This window comes from Bufo bufo, chromosome 5 (genome assembly GCF_905171765.1).
Source record: "Bufo bufo chromosome 5, aBufBuf1.1, whole genome shotgun sequence".
NCBI classification, from domain to species: domain Eukaryota; kingdom Metazoa; phylum Chordata; class Amphibia; order Anura; family Bufonidae; genus Bufo; species Bufo bufo.
In genome coordinates, this window is record NC_053393.1 from 20538155 (window position 1) to 20556971 (window position 18817).

Genomic DNA, 18817 nt, shown 5'->3' on the forward strand with positions numbered 1-18817 from the left:
TTTACTTTTGTTTATATATGAACAATTGTAAAAATCTAAAGGAAACCAAATAACTGGTACCATTAACTGAGCATGCCCGTTCTGAAAGGAACCACCCGAGTCTCCATTGCCTTCTTCTTGACGGTCAACAACACGGCATTTCACGGCATCTTGGACCTTGGAGGAGAAGAAGTGGATATGTATATGAGATGTTGTGTTTCTCCTAATGACATAATTGTGAATATCAACGGTAACGGGGGAGGCGGCAGAGCTGTCATTTGGCAAATTTCGATGTGATATCATGTGCTTCTTTCAGTTCTCCAAAGGACTATAGGTAGACTTGACCTATCATGATGCACCAATGAAACAGTTCAGCTCTGCTACATGTGTGTCACGAGAGCAGAGCCTCCTTGCAGCTACCATTTTTTCCATCGATAGATCTTGACCGTATTGTCTAGCTGTACTGCTCTAACAGTAAAGAACCTTTCTCCATTGAAAAGGCAACTTCCAATATTCTTTTTTTCAAAAGTTTAATTTTTTTTTGTTTTGTTTTGTTTTTTTATGTTGCTTTTTCATTTTTACTTGATTATTAGAAATCTTGCAAAATGTTTTTTTTTTAAATCTAAAAAAAATTGCAAATTTAAGTTCTACAACAAAGTGGTTCAAATTACATTGATCCTATGTTTTGAGACATGAGGGGCATAGAGAAGAAAGAGGCCATATGTCAATGAAAACAGCGCTACTCTCTTCATGCAGTTTCAGGCTACCTCGGCACCATCCCAGGATGGGATCATGGTCACTTTCTGTCCCTTGGGCCAGTTCCCCTTTCATTTGCCAATACCTCAGTGTAATGTTAGTCTTTGTAAGGCTACTTTCACATCTGTGCTTTGGTTTACGGTTTTGAGACCCCGCAGAGGATCGGTTTCATTTGATTTAACACATCAGGATGCATCCGTTCCATTAGGATGCAACTGTGAAAAAACCAAATGGAACAAACTGGATCTATCAATAAAAAACAATGTAAGTCAATGGATCTTTTTAGGATCTGTTTTTGTTTTTAGTGACAGATCTGGTTTGTTCCGTTTCGATAACTGGACGCAAAACCGCAGCTTGCAGAGGTTTTGTGTCCAGTCACAAAATGGAATACTGCCGGAACGGAATGCATCCTGAACAGAGCATACCCCGTTCAGAATACATTGGCTCGAAACAGAATCGTTTTGGCCCGGTTTTGAGATCTTTTGCCAAATCTCAAAACCAGAATGCCAAAAACGCTAATGTGAAAGTAGCCTATGTCTCTGTTCACGTCATGTTTGAATCTTCTGTTGAAGGTGTACTGTATGTTTGGAGTATTTTCCAACTTGTAACCCGAAGGGAAGGTTCTGACATAGACCACTGTATAAGCTTGCATTTGGCTACATGGCCTGTAGGACCCCATTGTTAGAAACCATACTGTATATGCCATATGTATGAGCAGTATACATTATTATACTGCATTTTTTATTAACAGGGAACAGACAGGAATGGTGTTAAAAAATTCTAAAAACATTACTGAACTTTTTGAAAAATTATAACCATAAACATCTTACCTCTCTTCTCAAGATACAATGAACCATGACAATGACAAAACCTTCCAATGAGTCAAAGACAGCAAACAAGATTTGGAAAAGGGCTGAGCGTCGGTCCGTGATGGCCAGGACTGCGGACATCCAGGTCAGTGCCAAGAGGGGCAGAACAACACAGGAGCTCCACAATGATGCCCTACAAAGGGAACATGATGGCATGTGTAAGATTTGGTTGTGCCCCTAAATAGCACAATCACATGTGACATATATGACTCCACAAAAAATAAAAAAAAACACCTCCTTCGAGGTAGATCGACACGCTAACTGTCACCAAAATACAACACCCATGCTTCTTGACCACTCGTGGTTCATAATATGGCAAAAATGGCACTAGAGTAGGTACTGTAGCTAGATACGGTGCATACTCCATGTGCTATACAAGTGTTGGGTTTGTCAGAACTCAAACATAGCGAAGGTTTGTCTTCAGACCACACAAAAATATTCTGAAGCTTGAATGATATAATGAGCTGGAGTTAATAGACAACTTCACAAAAAAGCTGAAAATGGAGTTATGGTGGGAATTTGGAACTGCCAAAAGTTATCATGTAAGATCCACCAATGGGTCATCTGACAAGAGTTTCTTCTCCCATCGGTAAATCACATTGATGACCATATTTCCCCACCAGAAAGGGGCCTTAATCTCAGTCTAATTCATTCCAGACCTAGGTTGTGAATGGTACAAAAACCCTTCCTGTGTGATCTACGGTTGATCAGAAATTATTCAAAGTGACAATTTTTGAAGAGGGAATCCTCTTTTAACCTAACTATATGTACTTGAGTTTCCTCTTATTAATGTAAAAAGTATAAAATAATAAGAAAATTGTGAAATGGGGAAATTAGTAAAATATGCAAAGTTAACATGTTGTTCATCCCTAGCACATATTCTCACGGACCACAGTTTAAAAAAAAAAACTAGGTTCAAAGTACTAAAAAATGTTGAGTCTACACTGTTTTATGTATTAAACAGTGGTCTTCACACTATGGCTTTCCATGCTGGGAGTTGTAGTTTTATAAATGCTTGAAAACCACATATATAAAAGAATCAAAAGTGATAAAAACTAATACAAACATTGGATTAATCGTGACTTCAGTTTTTGAATGTCATTTGGTAAAAAAAAGAAGGTTTGGGAATGAAGAAAAACATCTGTGTGAGAGAAACAGATCCTTACAGTGCCCTGAGTCAAATGACTGCGAACACAAACTTCTTAGAAAATGTCAGTGTATAAAAAAACAAGCAAAATCTGATATTTTTTGAATATTTTTCAGAAGTCTATGAAAATCATAGCGTATATTCTATAAAAATAATAAGCATTTAGCTTTTCTGGAGTAAGGGGGGCATTCACACAACAGTAAAAAAATGGCTGTCTGCCGTTTTTTTTTAATGGCCGTCACACGGTCATTTTCAGAAGCTTTGCAGTCTATGGGGCTATTGAAATGGCTGTTTTTTAAGGCTACATTCACACGACCATATGTGTTTTGCGGTCCGCAAAAAGGATGACGTCCGTTTGGCATATGTTTTTTTTTGAGGATCCATTGTAACAATGCCTATCCTTGTCCACAAAGCTGACAAGAATAGGACATGTTCTATTTTTTGGCGGGGGCTACGGAACAGACTTACGGATGCGGATAGCACACAGTGTGCTGTCTGCATTTTTTGCGGACCCATTAAAATGAATGGGTCTGCATCCTATCTGCAAAAAAAACGGAACGAACACGGAAACAAAATACGTTTGTATGCATGAGCCCTAATAGTCGGTGAATAGCAGCCATAAAAAAATAGGCTATGTCCTATTTTTGGCCATTTTGATGGCCAGACAGGACCCATTAAAATCAATGGGCATTTAGAAGTGCACCCATCTAATGACCGTTAAAATTGGGTACATGAGCTTGCGGAAGGCAGGGAGTTAAAAAAAACTAAATTCTCACATCTGGGAACAATTGCTCCACACTGGAGGCACTAAGGGGGGCATTATAGATAATGAGGAGGCACTAAAGGGGGCATAATATCTACTGGGGGCCCTGGGGGGGAGCAATTTATGTCCTGAGGGCACTAGAGAGGGGCATAATAAATACTGAGAGCACTGCAGGGGTTGGGGTTTAAAAAAAAAAGGCCAATGAATTTCAGATGCAAAACGGATTCAAAAATTATCATCTTAGATATTGGGGGCATATCGCAAGAATATGCCCCCTATGTCTGTTAGGTGCAGGTCCCACCTTTTGGATCAGCACCTATACTTAGAACGGAGCCCGCAAAGTGCCAGAGGTTGCACCGCACATGAGCTTGCCGCCCTCTACTCATTCCTATGGGAGCACTGAAAATTTTCGTAAGCCCCAAAGAAGTGAATGAAGTAGTGGCCGCACTTGCCATTCATTTAAATCAGACTTCTGAAAATAGCCGAGCGCGCCACTTGGCTATTTTTGGTGCTCCCTATCAGACATTAGAGTCATATCCTAACGATATGACCCCAATGTCCGAGATGGGAATAACCCTTTAAAAATGGATAGAGGGCCATTAAAAAGAGACCGTGTTTATGTTTTGAACAGCAGTTTGTTTTTTTTTCACTGTCGTGCGAATGTACCCTGACCGCTTTTGTTGGAACTATTGAGGATATGATTATAAAGGATCATCGAACTAATCTTCCAAAGTGTAAACAGGCACGGCGCACTTCTAAAAGGGCTTGTCCACATTTTTCTTTTTATCTTTTAATGGCAGCGTTTTGTACCTGTTGAAAAAAATAATCATTCTTATCTGCTCCCTGCCCCCAGGGCTCCAGACTAAAAAAAAATCAAGGAGCCATTGGCTCCTAACCTGAAAAATTTAGGAGCCAAATTAAAATTTTTAGTCGCCAAATTTAAAATACATATAATTACGGTATAATAATAAAAAAAAAAACACAACAGGTCTTACCTAGGGTTGTCACGATACCAAAATTTTGACTCTATTTTGATACCATAAAAAAGTATTGCGATACTTGATACCACGTTAAAAAAATAAAAACACCAAAAAAGCTGCGTGCATTACAAATTTTATGGAACGTCTGGAGCATAATAGAACAGTCCTAACCTAATTTTTGTCGGGACAAGGTGACAAAAAAAATGGCAAATTGCATTTTATTTTTTTTCTGTTACGGTGTTCACCGCATAGGAGATATTTTTAAATATTTTAATAGTTCGCACTTTTTTCGGGCGTGGCGATATGTATTTTTTTGGTATTGTTTATATATTTTATATGTAAAATTGGGCAAGGGGGTGATTTAAACTTAATATTTTGGTGTATGTTTTTTTTTTCCCTTTTTTTAAACTTTTTATTTAATAACTATTTCCCCCCTTAGGGGCTAGAACCTGGGATCTTTCATAGATAGATAGAGCTCTATCAGGGTGAATAGGACTTCACACTCTCCCTGCAGCTCTGTGCACAGTACACACGGCACAGTAGGGGCCATCCCTTGTGGCTCTTCAGCGTACGGGGCCCCAGTGAACACTGAACAGACGCGTCCACTCTGGGGTTCACCTGAACCCCTACTTCTTTGGTGTAAGAGCGGCTCAGCCCCAGCTGGCTGAGCAGGGCCTACAGCTGAGGCCACCGGTAGTTATCCAGGCAGTCAAAAGGAAGGCAGACTTCATGGGCCCTGGGGCCCCCTTGTAGGGAGGCTTCCAGTAGGGCCCCTTGGGTTTGTAGTAGGGGGGCTGTAGCCGGTAAGTGGGCCCATAGTTTGGGAAGAGCGGATAGGGAGGGTGCATGATCAGAGTCCTGCAAGGAGTAGGTGGGCTGCGCGGCTGCCCCTTATATCAGCCTGTTATACCAGGCTCGTTACTTTAATGACCGGCAGCCCTTCGGCCTTAACACCTTCACTGCCAGCCACACTTGAGCCTCCCCAGCGTGGTGGCATCTACGCATCGTAGGCTGTACAAATGGCGGAGTTCTCTCTCATACCGCCACACGTGCACCAACCAATGGAACTGGTCACAATCGCACTTATCGGGCTGACACCAGAAAAGCCCCCCTTTCCCCCCCCCCCCCCCACTTCAGCATAAAATAGGAAACTCGCAGAGAGCGAGAGTTAGGTAGGCGTGGGGATACTGGGCAGCGGCAGCCATTGGCAAGTGGTGAGGTGATCATCAGTCATCTCGCCACTTGCTAATGTTAAGTATGTAAAGGGTTAATAGGAGCCCCGCGCTGGTCAAGACACTAAAAAGCCAGTGAACCATATATCTCTCAATAGTCCGTCCTTAGTAGGAGGGGAGGTTATCTCCTCCTACTAAGCACGGACTATTGAAAGAGATATGGTTCACTGGCTTTTTAGTGTCTTGACCAGCGCGGGGCTCCTATTAACCCTTTTCTTCCCTTAGTAAGATAATTTTTGTGAGCCCAGCCAGGGAGCTCACACGGAGCACCAGCAGCGGCCCCCTGAGTGTTATTGGATGGCCGTCTGCCTGCTGTATGAAATCCCGTTCTTCTTAAAGCGGCAGAGCAGCCGAGGGTCTAGGCGCAAATGGCGACAAGACTACAAAGTCTTGTCGCCATTTTGCATTTGAGACCATTTTGGTCGCCATCTGGCCCCTCCGTTCTAGCAGGGAGCAGGTAAGGGCGTATGTATTTCGCGGTCCGCAAAACACGGATCTGCAAAAAATACATCCATGTGAATTCCATATTTTGCAGAATGGAACAGCTGGCCCCTAACAGAACAGTCCTGTCCTTGTCTGTAATGAGGACAATAATAGGACATGTTCTAATTTTTTTTTGCAGAACTGACATACGGAAACGGAATGTAACTTCCGTTTTTTTTTGCGGACCCATTAAAATGAATGGTTCTGCATGTGGTCCCGCAAAAAAAAAAAAAAACGGAGCGGCAACAGAAAGAAAATAGATTAGTGTGCATGAGCCCACGTCCAGTGGGGAGGGGGTGGAATTTAAAAATAAAGGTTTGATCATTGACAATCCCTTTTAAAGTATTTTTTTTATGCCAGAGCCAGAAGTGGATCGAAGAGAATTAAAATGGATTGTAGTTTTTTTTGGCTTCTTGTAAGATTTCCAAAAATACAATGCCCTTTGAACTTCCCTGAAGGACAAAGGAGTTTTTTCAGGATCAGCCTACAGATCTTATATGCTTAGGACAGGCCATCAACATCAGATTGGTGTGGGTCAAGACTCTCGGCACCTCTGCCGATCAGCAGTTTGAAGGGGTCGCGGTGCTCGTGCAAGCGCTCAGTCTCTTTGATGTTTACCTCAGCCTGCCTAAGTGTACTGCATACTTAATAGCAGCTTCACCCCATTCACTTGAATAGGACGAAGCTGCAATACCTGCACTGCCACTAGTATATGTATGGAGCGCAAAAAGAGTGCGGGGAATATAGAAAAGACTGCGCAGGCTCCATGGGCCCTTAAAACGGCTGAATTCAGAGAGTCATCCAGACAATATCCGGTATTTGCACGTAGCTTAGAAAAGAGGCATTCTAACAAATCAACAAACACTTGATGGGGTTCCTAAGAGATACACATATGCAGAGTCATAGCTAGAATCTTCTTCATCAGAGGTTCAGTTTGTGTCCTAGCCCTTTATTTGCCCCCTCCTGACACACAATGCCTGGGTCACATGACCCGAAGGTCCTCTCCTAGCCATGTCCCTGCATATGTGTTAAATACAGCTCAAATAACCATACATGGCCATCCACCCAAAACTGTAGTGAAAAATGGTCTGCTGAATAGTTATCCTCTGAAACAAAGGATATTGAAAATCTATTCTAGATTTGGGGTGGGGGGTTTTTTAGGAAAGGTTTCATTTTATGTAAAAAACTCTTCTTAAAAGCCATGGACTTGGGTTTTTAACGTATGGCTCAAGGTGTCAGGTAGATCACAGATCACTCACACCTTCTACTTGAACTGTATTCTGGTGCTCTGGAGGATCCCTTTTAAGATCAGATGATCTATGAAACATTCACACATGGGTAAAATAAATTATATACATTTTTTGTCTGCACAAAACAAAACTTCAGCGAAAAGGTCATTTTGCTTTAGGCAATCATATTTTCCCAAAACCTTGATGACAGATTCAAGCAGAGATATCATTTGGGGTTTGGAAAAAAAAATAATAACCCTCTGGCAGACATTCCGAGGAAGATATCTGCCATAGTCACCATATCTGTCACGGATGAAGTTAATACAATGACGTACAAAAGCATGCAGGAATAAAAGCAGAACAAAAAAAATTAGGAAAGCAAACTGATGGATGGGAGAGCTGTTAATAGCTGAAATGCGGAGCTGCTCCAGGCATAGATACAAAAGATTTTCCACATTTCGGCAACCCGATGACATTTCTCATAACTGGGCAAATTCTTCTAATATATTACAACTTTTTGAGATTTCAGAAAAGAAAATATTTATTTGAGGAATTTGAGCAAATTAAAAGTATCAACTAAACGCAGCAACATAAAGACTTTTCAACACTGTCAAGGAGACGTTTTAATATGTTTGGCCATTTTTGAAGGGGTCTTGTTCGGTCTAGAGATGAGGGAATCGATTTTATTCAAATGAGTTTACTAGGGCTAGTTTCACATCTGTGGCAGAGCTCTCTCCGGATCCGACATTGCCGAATACTGCCGCATGTCTTGCCGCAATCCCATTGACTATACTAGGGTCCGCAGAGATCCGGCCATTGAACGTGTAGTGTTTTTTGTTCGGACGATTCCCAGCACGATTCCCAGCAAACAGCCAACCAGAACAGGAAGGTGACAATAAGTGAACCATATAAAGTTTCCCCAAAATTTTTATTTTCGGCAAGTTAGCACTTTTGTGATTTGTCCTACAGATCAGGAGACAGAGGAGGAGGCATCTTCTACCATAAAGGGATCATTTTTGGTTGCTTGTTTACAAAAAAAAAAAAAGAAAGAAGGTGCAGTATCTTTCTTATTATACAGGCTGTTATCACCCGCAACCCAGTGTTTTACCCATGCCACATATGTCGCTCTCATGTTACTAATGCTGTTTTGGTGTTAAAGAGCTTGACATAAATTGCATACAGTCCTAGGAGACCTCAGAGGGTCATTCATCACTTTCAGGGCAATAGGGACACGGGTTGAATTATTCGGACCAAATAGACTTGACCAAAATGGAGACTAAATGAATTTGGGAAATTTGATCACCTCTAGTTAGGGCATAATTTCAGTTAAGGACTGCTACTTCCTCCAGAACTAACATTCTGACTGACCTCACTTCATTGGGAGCCTTCGCAAATAGATAAAAGTCGGGGGACCTGTGAGGATCATAAATGAATGATATGGCCTACATGAGAACCTGTCAACAGGATTAACCTTATCAAAGCATGCATGCTGCCTGGTAGGGTTGGTCCTGCTGATTAAAACAGTATCTGTATGATGAAAATCGGTTGAACTATTCCAGATATCTCATAGATTTAATCTATATGCAAAGGGCTTGCCTTGGCCCCTCAGTGCACCTCAGCTCTCCTCCTGTCTGGAGTTTACTATGCCCCATGTCGACAGGTCCTTAAAATTCTTATTCTTTTAGAATCATTAATTTAAAAGTTTAGTATTAGAGATAAGCAAATTTCTTGAAGTTTGGGCCGAGTCTAACAAGATGGTCGGCAAATTTGATTCTAGTACCACAAAATTTGACCCGAATCAACAGTGGTCAGATTGTCCTGAAAAGTTGTGTAGGACACTCTGAGGTCTCCTAGGACTCCCTACATCTTTAACGCAATGACAGCATTAGTAACAACAAAGTGACTTATATATAAGAGTGAACATATGTTTGACGGTGATCACACACGGCCTGTTCAATGAATATCTGATTTTATTTTTTTAATAAAACATGGTCCACAAATTATAACTTTTTCTCAGCCTTCAGACCTGTAAAACAGTGGCCGTCAATATGGGAAAATTGTCCGAATGGAATTGGAAAATATGTGGATTTGTCTGGAATCAGAATCTTTGCGAATTGTAATAAGAAACAGATTAGTTTAGAATCGATTTGCTCGTCTCTATTCAGTGTGCAAGGGCGACCCAAAAAAAAAATTACTCTCACTAGAACTGGAAGCAGAAATGCAGGTTCTGAAATGTTCCAGTCGAGATTGATAGCAGCAGAGCTTAACAAAAGATATTTACACTATGAAAGTAGAATATTCAAGACAGCATTATAAACCTTTACTGGCCTCTCCAGGATTTATGGGCAGATTAAAAGACACACTTATAAGTCATTCAGAGCTTGACATCATGACAGACTGTAAATCTGCCTTGTCTGATATAAATGTGCATCTAATTTTATTAGCCTCGAAATGCGAGGTAAAATGTCTTGCACATTTCAGATTTTTCAAGCATTTGTAAGATAAAGTCCCTATTATATTACAGCTCCTTGTGTACAGAGATGTAACTACTTGTATACTGTCCCCTATGTATACAGTAAGAATTTTATTACTAAAAAACTACTCCTATGTACAAGAATATAACTATTATAATACTGCCTCCTATGTACAAGAATACAACTACTATAATACTGCTCCTATGTACAAGAATATAACTACTATAATACTGCTCCTATGTACAAGAATATAACTACTATAATACTGCTCCTATGTACAAGAATATAACTACTATAATACTTCTCCTATGTACAAGAATGCAACTACTATAATACTGCCTCCTATGTACAAGAATATAACTACTATAATACTGCTCCTATGTACAAGAATATAACTATTATAATACTGCCTCCTATGTACAAGAATACAACTACTATAATACTGCTCCTATGTACAAGAATATAACTACTATAATACTGCTCCTATGTACAAGAATATAACTACTATAATACTGCTCCTATGTACAAGAATATAACTACTATAATACTTCTCCTATGTACAAGAATGCAACTACTATAATACTGCCTCCTATGTACAAGAATATAACTACTATAATACTGCCTCCTGTGTACAAGAATATAACTACTATAATACTGCTCCTATGTACAAGAATATAACTACTATAATACTTCTCCTATGTACAAGAATGCAACTACTATAATACTGCCTCCTATGTACAAGAATATAACTACTATAATACTGCCTCCTGTGTACAAGAATATAACTACTATAATACTGCCCCTATGTACAAGAATATAACTACTATAATACTGCCTTCTATGTACAAGAATATAACTACTATGATACTGCTCCTATGTACAAGAATATAACTACTATAATACTTCTCCTATGTACAAGAATACAACTACTATAATACTGCTCCTATGTACAAGAATATAACTACTATAATACTGTCTCCTATGTACAAGAATATTACTACTATAATACTGCTCCTATGTACAAGAATATAACTACTATAATATTGTCTCATATGTACAAGAATATTACTACTATAATACTGCCTCCTATGTACAAGAATATAACTACTATAATACTGCTCCTTTGTACAAGAATATAACTACTATAATACTGCTCCTATGTACAAGAATATAACTACTATAATACTGCCTGCTATGTACAAGAATATAACTACTATAATACTGCTCCTATGTACAAGAATATAACTGCTATAATACTGCCCCTATGTACAAGAATATAACTACTATAATACTGCACCTATGTACAAGAATATAACTACTATAATACTGCTCCTATGTACAAGAATATAACTACTATAATACTGCTCCTATGTACAAGAATATAACTACTATAATATTGTCTCATATGTACAAGAATATTACTACTATAATACTGCTCCTATGTACAAGAATATAACTACTATAATATTGTCTCATATGTACAAGAATATTACTACTATAATACTGCCTCCTATGTACAAGAATATAACTACTATAATACTGCTCCTTTGTACAAGAATATAACTACTATAATGTACTACTATGTACAAGAATATAACTACTATAATACTGCCTCCTATGTACAAGAATATAACTACTATAATACTGCTCCTATGTACAAGAATATAACTACTATAATACTGCCTCCTATGTACAAGAATATTACTACTATAATACTGCCTCCTATGTACAAGAATATAACTACTATAATACTGCTCCTATGTACAAGAATAGAACTACTATAATACTGCCTCCTATGTACAAGAATATTACTACTATAATACTGTCCCCTATGTACAAGAATATAACTACTATAATACTGCTCCTATGTACAAGAATAGAACTACTATAATACTGTCTCCTATGTACAAGAATATAACTACTATAATTCTGCTCCTATGTACAAGAATATAACTACTATAATACTGCCTTCTATGTACAAGAATATAACTACTATAATACTGCCTCCTATGTACAAGAATATAACTACTATAATACTGCTCCTATGTACAAGAATATAACTGCTATAATACTGCCCCTATGTACAAGAATATAACTACTATAATACTGCTCCTATGTACAAGAATAGAACTACTATAATACTGCCTCCTATGTACAAGAATATTACTACTATAATACTGTCCCCTATGTACAAGAATATAACTACTATAATACTGCTCCTATGTACAAGAATAGAACTACTATAATACTGTCTCCTATGTACAAGAATATAACTACTATAATTCTGCTCCTATGTACAAGAATATAACTACTATAATACTGCCTTCTATGTACAAGAATATAACTACTATAATACTGTCTCCTATGTACAAGAATATGACTACTATAATATTGCCTCCTATGTATCGTAATGGTATTACAGTTGGGTATTTCATGGCTGTACTATTCCTTCTGTCACCTTTAACCCTAGTAAAGATAAACCACGGCACTCGTTGTATAAAGTTGAATCATTTATGCTTTTTAATCAGATATCCATCCAGGAATAAGTCATATAAACTGGCCAACGTTTCGGTCCCATCTCTGGACCTTGCTCTCGGGCCTTAGTATCAGATGCATGGTGTCTGCTGGATACCATGCATCTAATACTAAGGCCGTGAGCAAGGTCCGGAGATAGGACCAAAACGTTGGCCAGTTTATACGACTTATTCCTGGATGGATATCTGATTAAAAAGCATAATTGATTCAACTTTATACGAGTGCCGTGGTTTATCTTTACTACGTTGACCCTAATTACCATTGAGCACGGTACCGAAGAAAAAGAGGAGTGCCGTCCAATGAAACTTTTAACACCTTTTAACCCTAGACCTGTGTTGAAACCGTCTATCATGCAGCATCTTTGCGTCATATGGTCTTTTTTAGTACAAATGAAGAGATATCGGACACAATCACATAAAATGTCCCATAAGCCTCCAGTCCTGGAATTTTCTAAAGGGCCATTTCACATCTGATGGAGGCCATTGTTGAAGTCACAATGAAGGAGACGGTAAAGTTAATTGTGATACTTTTTGACTTTGTGTCACAATGCAGACGTAACTACAGCAATTGTGTAAGAAACATTTTAGGAGATAGTGTCAATTCTGCGTTAGATAGCAGCAGGTAATGGTCTGTCGCTGCGGTATAAATGCTAAAGTGCAGCTAAAAAAATCATTTTCCTGTCAAACCCTGCAATTTCACTGCCATTTTCTCTATTATGTCCATTGAACAGCAGGAAATATGGTCTGGAAATGATTGAAGCCTTTCATTGTGGTTCTCAAGGCAGAAACGTAACAAGGAGCGGTGCTGGATTCGAGTGCGGCTCACGGAACGGGCAATTAATTACTGACCGCTAATTTATCAATATGCAAACAGCAATTGTTGTGTATGAAGATGGTGGCTGCACGAAAGGCCTGAGACATCGTGCAAGACGCTGCTTCGATCAGAGATGCTGGGTGGAGGGGACACAGACGAAATGGGAGGCTTAAAAATATATTAAATATCTAAAAATATAGAAACAAATACACTCAGGCATACATAGATACTGTACACACAGTCACACATAGATACTGTACACACAGTCACACATAGATACTGTACACACAGTCACACATACACACAGTCACATATAGATACTGTACACATACATATACACACATAGATGCACATACACACACAGTCACATATAGATACTGTACACACAGTCACACATACATACAGACACAGTCACACATACATACAGACACAGTCACACATACATACAGACACAGTCACACATACATACATACACACAGTTACACATACATGTACACATACACAGTCACATATAGATGCACATACAATCACACATACATACACACACAGCCATACATAGATGCACATACATGCACACATACACACACAGATGCACATACATGCACACATACACACACAGATGCACATACATGCACACATACACACTTGCATACTTACTTTATATACATACACACAGATATATAAATATACCTACACACACTATATACATACATCTATACACTCATAAATACTCGACTTATACACACAGAAATAGTAATGACCGAATCGAAGCATCTGAAATGGAATTCAATATGAATTTCAGGAAAATTTGGATTCGCCATGAATCTGAATTTCCTGGTGATTCATGGTATCGATATTTTCTCTAAAATGGCTCCTGCACATGTTAGAAATGAGGGATCACACACAATGCCATGCAGATAGCCAGCCCTTCTGATGTCAATGCCCTATAAAAAGTCTCCTAATGTGCAGTCTCTGCCATTTTACAGTGAACTTAGTGCAGGGAGAGATGTTGCAGGCACTAGAGACAGTGATTAGAAAAAACTTTATTCTGCAAAAAATAACTATTGACCAGTTCAGGGACAGATTATTGATAGTGTAGGGATATAATAGGATGACTTTATCCACACTGTAGGGAGAGTGCAGGGACAGCTTAGAGATAGTGTAGGGATATAATAGGGAGGCATTATCCACACTGTAGGGAGAGAGCAGGGACAGCTTAGAGATAGTGTAGGGATATAATAGGGAGGCATCATCTACACTATAGGGAGAGAGCAGGGACAGCTTAGTGATAGTGTAGGGATATAATAGGGAGGTTTTATCCACACTATATGGAGAGCAGGAACAGCTTAGTGATAGTGTAGGGATATAATAGGGAGACTTTATCCACACTATAGGGGGAGAGCAGGGACAGCTTAGTGATAGTGTAGGGATATAATAAGGGAAGTTTACCCACACTATATGGAGAGCAGGAACAGCTTAGTGATAGTGTAGGGATATAATAGGAAAGCTTTATCCACACTATAGGGAGAGAGCAGGGACAGCTTAGTGATAGTGTAGGGATATAATAGGGAAGCTTTATCCACACTATAGGGAGAGAGCAGGAACAGCTTAGTGATACTGTAGGGATATAATAGGGAGGCTTTATCCACATTATAGGGAGAGAGGAGGAACAGCTTAGTGATACTGTAGGGATATAATAGGGAGGCTATATCCACACTATAGGGAGAGAGCAGGGACAGCTTAGTGATACTGTAGGGATATAATAGGGAGGCATTATCCACACTATAGGGAGAGTACAGGGACAGCTTAGTGATAGTGTAGGGATATAATAGGGAGGCATTATCCACAATATAGGGAGAGTGCAGGGACAGCTTAGAGATAGTGTAGGGATATAATAGGGAGGCATTATCCACACTATAGGGAGAGTGCAGGGACAGCTTAGTGATAGTGTAGGGATATAATAAGGGAGGCTTTACCCACACTATACGGAGAGCAGGGACAGCTTAGTGATAGTGTAGGGATATAATAGGGAAGCTTTATCCACACTATAGGGAGAGTGCAGGGACAGCTTAGTGATAGTGTAGGGATATAATAGGGAAGCTTTATCCACACTATAGGGAGAGAGCAGGAACAGCTTAGTGATACTGTAGGGATATAATAGGGAGGCTTTATCCACACTATAGGGAGAGAGGAGGAACAGCTTAGTGATACTGTAGGGATATAATAGGGAGGCTTTATCCACACTATAGGGAGAGAGCAGGGACAGCTTAGTGATACTGTAGGGATATAATAGGGAGGCATTATCCACACTATAGGGAGAGTGCAGGGACAGCTTAGAGATAGTGTAGGGATATAATAGGGAGGCATTATCGACACTATAAGGAGAATGCAGGGACAGCTTAGAGATAGTGTAGGGATATAATAGGGAGGCATCATATACACTGTAGGGAGAGTGCAGGGACAGCTTAGAGATAGTGTAGGGATATAATAGGGAGGCATTATCCACACTGTAGGGAGAGAGCAGGGACAGCTTAGAGATAGTGTAGGGATATAATAGGGAGGCATCATCTACACTATAGGGAGAGAGCAGGGACAGCTTAGTGATAGTGTAGGGATATAATAGGGAGGTTTTATCCACACTATATGGAGAGCAGGAACAGCTTAGTGATAGTGTAGGGATATAATAGGGAGGCTTTATCCACACTATAGGGAGAGTGTAGGGACAGCTTAGTGATAGTGTAGGGATATAATAGGGAGACTTTATCCACACTATAGGGGGAGAGCAGGGACAGCTTAGTGATAGTGTAGGGATATAATAAGGGAAGTTTACCCACACTATATGGAGAGCAGGAACAGCTTAGTGATAGTGTAGGGATATAATAGGAAAGCTTTATCCACACTATAGGGAGAGAGCAGGGACAGCTTAGTGATAGTGTAGGGATATAATAGGGAAGCTTTATCCACACTATAGGGAGAGAGCAGGAACAGCTTAGTGATACTGTAGGGATATATTAGGGAGGCTTTATCCACATTATAGGGAGAGAGGAGGAACAGCTTAGTGATACTGTAGGGATATAATAGGGAGGCTATATCCACACTATAGGGAGAGAGCAGGGACAGCTTAGTGATACTGTAGGGATATAATAGGGAGGCATTATCCACACTATAGGGAGAGTACAGGGACAGCTTAGTGATAGTGTAGGGATATAATAGGGAGGCATTATCCACAATATAGGGAGAGTGCAGGGACAGCTTAGAGATAGTGTAGGGATATAATAGGGAGGCATTATCCACACTATAGGGAGAGTGCAGGGACAGCTTAGTGATAGTGTAGGGATATAATAAGGGAGGCTTTACCCACACTATAGGGAGAGCAGGGACAGCTTAGTGATAGTGTAGGGATATAATAGGGAAGCTTTATCCACACTATAGGGAGAGTGCAGGGACAGCTTAGTGATAGTGTAGGGATATAATAGGGAAGCTTTATCCACACTATAGGGAGAGAGCAGGAACAGCTTAGTGATACTGTAGGGATATAATAGGGAGGCTTTATCCACACTATAGGGAGAGAGGAGGAACAGCTTAGTGATACTGTAGGGATATAATAGGGAGGCTTTATCCACACTATAGGGAGAGAGCAGGGACAGCTTAGTGATACTGTAGGGATATAATAGGGAGGCATTATCCACACTATAGGGAGAGTGCAGGGACAGCTTAGAGATAGTGTAGGGATATAATAGGGAGGCATTATCGACACTATAAGGAGAATGCAGGGACAGCTTAGAGATAGTGTAGGGATATAATAGGGAGGCATTATCCACACTATAGGGAGAGTACAGGGACAGCTTAGAGATAGTGTAGGGATATAATAGGGAGGCTTTATCCACACTGTAGGGAGAGAGCAGGAACAATAGAAGAGTGTAAAGTCTGGGTAATAGGAGCGATTACTATTATACCTTGCTGCATTAATTGGGGTTAAAAAAGCTCTAATACTACAGATTTTAGGTTGTTTGCATTCTTTGATACATTAGTAATTCCAGTAATCCTTTATCCTGTGATTGGGGTGAAATTGCAGCCTGATACTACAGATTTTAGGGTGTTCACGTTCTTTTATACATAAGTAAATCCGTTAATCCTTAGGGCTCTTTCACACTTGCGTTGTCCGGATCCGGCGTGTAATCCATTTGCCGGAGGTGCCCGCCGGATCCGGAAAAACGCAAGTGAACTGAAATCAAAATGCGTTCAGTGTTACTATGGCACCCAGGACGCTATTAAAGTCCTGGTTGCCATAGTAGTAGTGGGGAGCGGGGTAACAGTATACTTACAGTCCGTGCGGCTCCTGGGGCGCTCCAGAATGACGTCAGAGCGCCCTAAGCGCATGGATGACGTGATCCATGTGATCGCGTCATCCATACGCGTGGGGCGCCCTGACGTCACTCTGGAGCGCCCGGGGAGCCACACGGACGGTAAGTATACTGCTCCCCGCTCCCCACTACACTTTACCATGGCTGCCAGGACTTTAGCGTCTTGGCAGCCATGGTAACCATTCAGAAAAAGCTAAACGTCGGATCCGGCAATGCGCCGAAACGACGTTCAGCTTAAGGCCGGATCCGGATTGATGCCTTTCAATGGGCATTAATTCCGGATCCGGCCTTGCGGCAAGTGTTCAGGATTTTTGGCCGGAGCAAAAAGCGCAGCATGCTGCGGTATTTTCTCCGGCCAAAAAACTTTCCGGTCCGGAACTGAAGACATCCTGAACGGATTTCTCTCCATTCAGAATGCATTAGGATAAAACTGATCAGGATTCTTCCGGCATAGAACCCCGACGACGGAACTCTATGCCGGAAGAAAAGAACGCAAGTGTGAAAGAGCCCTTAAATCTGTAATTGGGGTGAAATAGCATTCTAAGGGCTCATGCACATGAATGTATATATTTTTTTCATGTACGTTCCATTTTTTGTGTGGCCTGTATGCAGAACTATTCACTTTAGGGCTGCAACGATTAATCGATGTAATCGATAATAATCGATAACTGGATTCGTTGTCGACGAATCCAGTTATCGAATAATCGCCGATTCGTTGCTATGTGGGCAGGCGGTTTACTTTAAGTCACTGCATCTTTATTTTACCGTGACGCTCCAGTAACAACTCTGCAGGCAGAGCGGAGGGCGGCGTAACGTCACTTACTCATGTGACGCGCCTGCTCCGCCTCCTTCATTCATAAAGTGGGCGGAGCAGGTGCGTCACATGAGTAAGTGACGTTACGCCGCCCTCCGCTCTGCCTGTTAATTGTTGCTGGAGCGTCACGATTGTAAGGTTAAATAAAGATGCAGTGAGTGATTAGTCTGCTGTGAGCAGCAGGGCCGGGGCTGTTATGGGTAGGGGGATCGGTCTATGGCACTGCTATGGGGAGGGGGGATCTGTGCACTGTTATGGGGAAAGGGATCTGTGCACTGTTATGGGGAAAGGGATCTGTGCACTGTTATGCCCATAACAGTGCACATATCCCCTTCCCCATAACAGTGCACATATCCCCTTCCCCATAACAGTGCACAGA

At 40.6% G+C, this 18817-nt stretch overlaps 1 protein-coding gene across 1 annotated transcript in view; it reads right to left on the reverse strand.

Annotated features, from left to right (window-relative positions):
• ADGRB1 (adhesion G protein-coupled receptor B1) overlaps positions 1–18817 on the reverse strand; it is a 587254-nt gene that overhangs the window by 22192 nt on the left and 546245 nt on the right. The window contains 2 exon segments of the mRNA XM_040432704.1: positions 61–156; positions 1566–1737. Coding sequence (XP_040288638.1) covers positions 61–156; positions 1566–1737 — 268 coding nt within the window.